Source organism: Arachis ipaensis, chromosome B07 (genome assembly GCF_000816755.2).
Source record: "Arachis ipaensis cultivar K30076 chromosome B07, Araip1.1, whole genome shotgun sequence".
Lineage (NCBI taxonomy): Eukaryota > Viridiplantae > Streptophyta > Magnoliopsida > Fabales > Fabaceae > Arachis > Arachis ipaensis.
The window spans coordinates 66849120-66857853 of record NC_029791.2 but is presented as its reverse complement, the minus strand read 5'-3'; the positions used below and the strand labels follow the sequence as shown (position 1 = coordinate 66857853).

Sequence of the window (8734 nt, the reverse complement as noted above, 5' to 3'; positions counted from 1 at the left end):
AAAATAAAATAATTAGAAATTAAAATATAAATTTCGTGAAAAAAAAAAGAAAAAGGAAAAATGAATTCGAAAGCTAAAATAATTACTTAATTAAGAAGATTTGAAAAACCTTGGATATGATTTTTCATAAAGATTTGAATTTTGAAATTTCAAAACTAAGATAAGATGGAATAAAAAGTTTTAAAATAGAAATCTGAATTTTTAAAGGAAAATTCGAAAATTAATTAAAATAAAGAGAAAATATATTTTTGAATTTAATGAAGAAAGAGAAAAATAGTAAAAATGACACCAAACTTAAATTTTTAGATCAAAACAAAGGAAACAAACAGGGAAACTTTGAATATCACGATGAACACTAAGAACAACTTTTGAAAAATTTTTAAGAAAACAGAAACACAAAGGACACCAAACTTAAAAAAATTTTATATTCTAAGCACTAATAATTCGAAAAAAATTGAAGAAAAAATAAAATCATGCAATTGACACCAAACTTAAAATATGAAACTAAACTGACACAGAAAAACTCAATTATTAGTTTAAAAAAATTTCAAAAAAATTGAAAAAGAAAATAAGGATAAAAAAAAGTTTCAACCAAAAACAATAATAGAAGACTCTAAACCAAAAAAAAAAAGTTTTCCTAATCTAAGCAACAAAATAAACCGTCAGTTATCCAAACTCGAACAATCTCCGGCAACGGCGCCAAAAACTTGGTGCACGAAATCACAATCATACTTTTGCAATTCCGCACAACTAACCAGCAAGTGCACTGGGTCGTCCAAGTAATACCTTACGTGAGTAAGGGTCGATCTCACGGAGATTGTCGGCTTGAAGCAAGCTATGGTTATCTTGTAACTCTTAGTCAGGATATCAATAATATTTCTCAGTTTTAATTGGAATGAGTAAAAGAACATGGATTAAATAATACTTGTTATACAGTAATGGAAAACAGGTTGAGGTTTTGGAGATGCTCTGTCTTCTGAATCTCTGCTTTCCTACTGTCTTCTTCTTCACGCACGCAAGGCTCCTTCCATGCCAAGCTGTATGTTGGTGGATCACTGTTGTCAATGGCTACCATTCGTCCTCTCAGTGAAAATGGTCCAAATGCGCTGTCACCGCACGGCTAATTATCTGTCGGTTCTCACTCATGTTGAAATAGGATCCATTGATCCTTTTGCGTCTGTCACTACGCCTAACACTCGCGAGTTTGAAGCTCGTCACAGTCATCCCATCCCAGATCCTACTCGAAATACCACAGACAAGGTTTAGACTTTCTGGATCTCAAGAATGGCCACCAATAATTCTAGCCTATACCACGAAGGTTCTAATCTTATATTAGAAACCCAAGAGATATGCACTCAAGCTATTGCAGATAGAACGGAGGTAGTTGTCAGGCACGCGTTCATAGGTGAGAATGATGATGAGTGTCACGGATCATCACATTCATCAGGTTGAAGTGCGAGTGAATATTTTAGAATAGAAACAAGCGTGATAGAATGGAAAACAGTAGTAATTGCATTAATTCATTGAAACACAGCAGAGCTCCTCACCCCCAACCATGGGGTTTAGAGACTCATGCCATAGAAGATATAAAATTCAGATGTAAAATGTCATGAGGTACAAAATGGATCACTAAAAGTAGTTTTTATAATGAACTAGTGACCTAGGGTTACAGAAAATGAGTAAGCTAGAATAGTTAGTGTAGAAATCCACTTCCGGGGCCCACTTGGTGTGTGCTTGGGCTGAGCATTGAAGCTTTCACATGTAGAGACTTTTCTTGGAGTTAAACGCCAGCTTTTGTGCCAGTTTGGGCGTTTAACTCCAGCTTTCATGCCAGTTCTGGCGTTTAACGCCAGAATAGGGTAGAAAGTTGGCGTTAAAACGCCAGTTTACGTCATCAAAACTCGGGTAAAGTATGGACTATTATATATTGCTGGAAAGCCCAAGATGTCTACTTTCCAACGCAATTAAGAGCGCGCCAATTGGGCTTCTTTAGCTCGAGAAAATCGATTTTGAGTGGCTGAGGGTCAGAATCCAATAGCATTTGTAGTCTTTCTTCAGCCTCTAAATCAGATTTTTGCTCAGGTCCCTCAATTTCAACCAGAAAATACCTGAAATCACAGAAAAATACACAAACTCATAGTGGAGTCCAGGAATGTGATTTTTGAATAAAAACTAGTAAAAACATAATAAAAACTAACTAAAATATACTAAAAACATACTAAAAACAATGTCAAAAAACGTATAAATTATCCGCTCATAAATGATATAGCAAAATTAATTTAAATTTTGAAACTATTGATGAGTAATGATACCCATAAATCGAGACAAATGTTTTACATATTAAAATTTATATTCTTTGAATCATTACTATGTAAAAATTCATTCATTTATTATATTGAGAAATTGTAGAATTACTATTTATGAAAAATTGTTGATATAATAATATGATACAATGAAAAAAACATTGACATAAATTATTTTATACTAAATTAGTATTAAATTTTATATGATGAAAATAGATTTTCATTACAAACATAATACAATTATACTTGGATGTGATTGTATGTACAGTTGTTATGATCATATAAAGTTAAAATAGAAGCACACAAATAATTAAGCAGTACACTTTAGAGGGTAAACAACTAAGTCAACTCATATTAAAAGCCAACTTCGTAATCTTAGTGGAGCGGATCATTTATATAGTAGCTGAGCTTGAAACAAAATTTTAGGGGGCAAAAATTTAACATAAAAATTTAATAATAATATTTATATTAAAATAAAATTTATAAATATAATTATTCTTTAAGTTTGTTACTAATAAGTTAATAAATAAATAATTCTACAAAATAGAGAATAATTGTCAAAATATTTTTGATATAGACCCCATTTAAGATAAATTCGTCTAACCTCATCTCTTTGGTTTGGGTGATATTGTCAAATTTGAAGCCGTTTTTTAGGGTCTCATTCCAAAGAATGAAGGTCAAACTCATCAAATGCAACTCTTTGAATTTTTGAAAGTTGTATCTCATTTTCTTCGTGATTCATTCAAGTAGAAGAATTATTTACAGGTGCTGATATTGTAGAAATTATATGTTCTCCTTTTTGAATATTAGCCTTTCTCTTAAAAAATACATCAATTCTTTGATTTTTCATCATTATTTTGTATGAAAATTTGAATATATATCCTGTAAAAATATGTAAAAAGAATTAGAAGAATAAATATTAAAATTTATAATATTTATTGATTTTTTTTATCAATTTATACAAACAATAATATCAATACTTATTGAATATTCTAATATTTTTATCATATAAAAAATTAAATTAAATAAATAAAAAATACCTAATTTTTTAGCAAAATGTACTTTTTATAATGAGAAACAAAGCAGCAAATATAGTAAAATATTTAAACCAACTCAACTATTCTTTATTATTTGAAGAATTACTACTAATTTTTTTTCTAAAAAATTTGGAAGATTGCCCTAATGAAACTCGGCCTCTGCATTTATAGCTGCCCATTTATGTCATTTGCTGTCTAATTTGGAGGATTTTTGGCTCTTTCAAAAGGTTACTAAACGACAAAATTAACATGAAAACCCTTTGCTTCTTGGAACAGCCATGTTCCATGAAAGTACTTGAAATAAATGCCTGATAATTTTCTTATGATATATTATAGGAAACATTTCAGGTGTACCAGGAGTATCGGTGTTCCAATTATTTTAACCGTTGATCTAAATTATAAAAAATATATATAATATATATTAATTGAAATCAACGGTTAAAACAATTGGTGCACCGATACTTCCCGATACACTTGAAATGTTTCCTATATCATATATGTGCTTGTTCCTATGTAGAAACTTGAGTTTGACGCAGCCAAAACAGACACGGCATATGGAAAGAATTACATATATATTTTGTTGGTATGGCCTTGAAAATGTCAAAAGTAGGAGCACAGAAGGATGGTGATAAAAGGGGGCGAGTGGAAGATAATTAAGTTGAGGAAAACAGCATGAATAAAGAGCCCAAGTACCTAAAAAGTGAATCACATCACAAGACAAAACTGCAAAACCTACACATGTCTGTAGTGCTAGGTAGCTAGGCAGGCACAGGCCTTAATTAATTGTATATGCTATTGGAAACATCTCAAGTGCACTTGGAGTATCGATACTCCAATTGTTTTAACCGTTGATTTGAACTATAAAAAATATATATAATATATATTAATTAAAATTAACAATTAAAATAATTAGTGTACTAATATTCTCCAGTGCACTTCAAATATTTCTTATGCTATTATGCTATGATACATGAAAAGTAGGATAGCATGAACACAGACTTGAGCGTTTGATAAGTGAAATTGTGTATCCTGCTGGAATCCCCTACTTAATTACTCATTAAAATAAATAACTGTTAGTTCTAACTCTATGGATGGATCTTCTATCTCAATTCCCCATGCCATGTGTTACATGTGAAGGGTATTTATAAATTTGATTAATTAATATTATTAATATTATTGATATTATTATTAATATTAATAAACAGTTATTAACTGTTTAGTATCATATGGTTGAAGGGATATAACTTTTTAATGATTGTGTATGTTTAAAATATTATATCTATTGGTTAAAGAGACACAACTCTTTAAGAATTGTGTATATTCAAAACATTGTATTTATTGACAATAGAAAAGACACAATCATTTGTATACGTAACTAATCATAATTGCTATGTACAATATGTATAAATAAGTTATTGTCCACTATTTCATAAGAAGAAGTACTAAGTATATATTTTAATCAACTATTAAAAAAATATTTTTGTTCAAGAGAGTTGAGAATTTCTTACTATTGCTAATTAAAAAATTCTTAAGTTTCATTGTATTATGTGAGAGTATTGTCATCAACCCTATAGCAACTAAGTGTGGGGACAAATATCTCTCTAAAGAAAGCGATCTAATCGTACCTTGAAACCACTACACAAATATAAGATTTTGTCATCTTACGATCTTCATATATCCAACAATTTTAGAGAGATATCTCTTGAAGATGGCACAAGATTAAAACACTACGTTCAAGGTCATGAATCAAGAGTTTGTCAAATTAGATCGCTTAGATGGAACGAACTTCAATCGTTGGAAAGACAAAATGATGTTTCTTCTTTCAGTTCTCAATCTTGCATATGTGATTGACCCAAAGACTACACCAATTGCCAATGCTGCTGAAAAATTCCACACTGGAAGAGGAAGAAGAGATTGTTCAATTGAAGAAGAAATGTGATGAAGATACTTTTGCATGTTGATGTCATATGTTAATTCAATCACCATTGGAGATTTGGAAATCTTTGGAAGAAAAGTACAATACTAAACGACAAGGAACAGATAAGTTTATTATGATAAAATATTTCGAATTTATTATGAATGATACTATGCCTGATATGGATCAAATTCATGAATTACAAATCCTTGTAAGTAGACTTCGTGATCTATAAGTGGTGATCTCTGAATCACTGCAAGGTGAAGAATATTTTTTTTCTTCTAATGAATTTGATCACTTTTGTGAATTACATAGTATTGTGCATCAATCTTCCGCTCCATATATTCTGCAACAAAATGGTTTGGCGGAAAGGAAAAACCGTACCTTAGTGGATATGGTTAATTCAATGTTACTAAATGCAAAATTGGCTTACAATTTGTGGGTGAAACATTATTGACATCATGTCATATCCATAATAGGATACCATCAAGACATAGAAAGGTTTCTCCTTATGAAATTTGGAAAGGAAAGAAACCTAATTAAATTATCTTAAAGTGTGGGGGTGTTTAGCCTTTTATCGAGTTCCTGATCAAAAGAGAACCAAATTGGGGCCAAGAGCCATAAAAGGCACTTTTATAGGATATGCTCAAAATTCTAAAGCATATAAATATTAGACTTAGTATCTAATGTAGTTGTTGAATCAAGAGAGGTAGAATTTATTAAAAATAAATTTATCAATTATTCAACTTCTAATTTAGAATATCCCTAAAATGATACTAATATTTCACAAGAAATATATATGGAGCAACCGAAAAGATATGTGCTATCCGAAAATGAAAAGAAAGTTTTCAAATTAATTAAGTCTTTGTATGGGCTAAAACAAGCGCCTAAACAATGGTATGAGAAGTTTGATTCAGTGGTGTTATCAAATGGCTTCTCACATAATAGTGCGGATAAATGTATTTACTCAAAATTTACTAAAAATTATGGAGTAATTATTTGTTTATATGTTGATGATATGTTAATCATCAGAACAAATTTAGAAGGAATTCGCATAACGAAGGAGTATCTAAATTCTAAATTCAAGATGAAGGATTTGAATGAAGTTGATACAATATTAGGCATAAAAGTGCATAAGAATGAAGTTGGCTTTACTTTAAGTCAATCTCATTATATCAAAAAGGTATTGGAAAAGTTTGATCATCTCACAATTAAAGAATCCAATACGCCCTATGATCCTAATCTTAAATTAGAAGAAAACATAGGAAGACCTATAGCACAATTAGAATATGCTAGTGCTATAGGAAGGTTAATGTATGCAATGCATTGTACTAGACCTGATATAGCATTTGTTGTGTGCAAATTATCAAGGTTTACAGGAAAGTCTAGTAATCAACATTGGAAAGCTATAACAAGAGTTCTTAGTTATCTCAAGAAAACCATAAACTTGGGATTACATTATAGTGATTATCCCGCAGTTTTAGAAGGTTATTCCGATGCAAGTTGGATTACAAATCTTAGTGACAACAAATTTACTTCAGGATGAATTTTCACCATAGGTGGTGGAGTAATAAGTTGGGTCTCAAAGAAACAAACATGTATTACACATTCTACTATGGAGGCTGAGTTTGTAGCTTTATCAATTGCAGGTAAAGAAGCAGAATGGTTAAGAAATTTGTTATATGATATAAAGCTGTGGCCACAGCAGACGACAGCCATTTCAATCTTCTGTAATAGTGAATCAACCATGTCTCGAGCATATAATAAGGTTTATAATGGAAAGTCTAGACATATAAGTTTGAGACATGAGTTTGTGAGGCAACTAATAGATGATGGTGTAATTACCATCACTTATGTAAGATCTCAAGGAAATTTAGCAGATCCTTTGACTAAAGGTTTGTCAAGGGATAAAATCAAAGAGACTACTGTTAAAATGGGATTAAAACCTATTATTGCTAACTGATGGGAACCCAACCTTATTCTAGTAGACCACTAGTTTCAAGGTTTAATGGGTAATAACAAGTTATTTAGCAATTGGAGCACTAAGGTATAGGATTTAGTGCTATTTACAATAAATTAGGAGGGTGAGTTTAAACTCTTAATGGAATGATAATATTATCTATCAAAAGATTCCACCTATATGAATATAAGAGTGGTGCCGCTCTAATCGAGAATTTTAGAGGTTTTATTCTCGTAAATATTCATGAAACCAGGATGAGCACAAGGCCATACAAGTGCTTAAAATTGTAAACTCTTGAACTTGGAGGGTATAAGTAATGTGTGTGATTTTTTGGTACTAGCATATGGAGTATAGGTTTAATCGATTAGACACCTATTACTTCGTTAGAACTTTAAAATTTACACTAAAAGAATGTTTAATCTTAGTGACACATTCTTTATGCATATACTTGTATGACATTTAAATTTTGTAGATAGTGGGGGATTGAAGAGTATTTACAAATTTGATTAATTAATATTATTAATATTATTGATATTATTATTAATATTATTATTAATATTAATAAACGGTTACTAACCGTTTAGTACCATTTGGTTGAAGGGACACAACCTTTTAATGATTGTGTATATTCAAAACATTGTGTCTATTGGCTAAAGGGACACAACTCTTTAAAAATTGTGTATGTTCAAAACATTGTATCTATTGGCAATAGAAAAGACAAAATCATTTATATACGTAACTAATCATAATTGCTATGTGTAATATGTATAAATAAGTCCTTATTCACTATTTCATAAGAAGAAGTACTAAGTGTACATTTTAATCAACTTTTAAGAAATTTTCTTTGTTCAAGAGAGTTGAAAATTTCTTACTATTGCTAATTAAGAAATTCTTAGGTTTTATGGTATCTTGGGAGAGTATTGTCATCAACCATATAGCAACTAAGTGTGGGAACAAATATCTTTCTAAAAAAAGCGATCTAATCGTGCCTTAAAACCACTACACAAATATAAAATTTTGTCATCTTACCATCTTCATATACCCAACAACATGCATGATAATAATTAGCAGCGGCTATGGTTTTGGAAATGAGAAGTAGGGCGTACGTAGCGGGTCTGATAGTGGTGGTGGAGGCAAGAAAGGTTCATCAACATCATCAACTGGACCCATACTTGCACCATGATTGAGATTCTGTTGATGATGATGATCCAGAAAAGGAGCAGCAGGGCCATGATCATACAGAAGACCACTAAATACATGTCCTCCAATGTTGACACATGTTTGATAGCCAATTTCGTTAACCGCATGATCCATTGACCTAACCTCAACGCGCCGAAATATAGCCATGGAATTCGTAGCAGATGGCAACTTTAACTTGTCCTCTACACCTGAAACATATAATAAATATATAACATAGTTTCTATCTTCTTGCTAGGGCTATATTCAGTATTCTTTTGTATTAATTAACTACTCAAATGAAACGATCGAGTCTGTTTTAAGAAAATGATATTGTGATATA

General features: G+C 30.8%; 1 protein-coding gene across 1 annotated transcript in view; it reads right to left on the bottom strand.

Annotated features, from left to right (window-relative positions):
• LOC107608594 (protein SHI RELATED SEQUENCE 3-like) overlaps positions 8004–8734 on the bottom strand; it is a 1555-nt gene continuing 824 nt past the window's right edge. Inside the window, exon 2 of the mRNA XM_016310340.2 lies at positions 8004–8603. Within this exon, the coding sequence (XP_016165826.1) occupies positions 8290–8603 (314 nt within the window). The 3' untranslated portion in view covers positions 8004–8289. The remainder of the gene's footprint in view (positions 8604–8734) is intronic.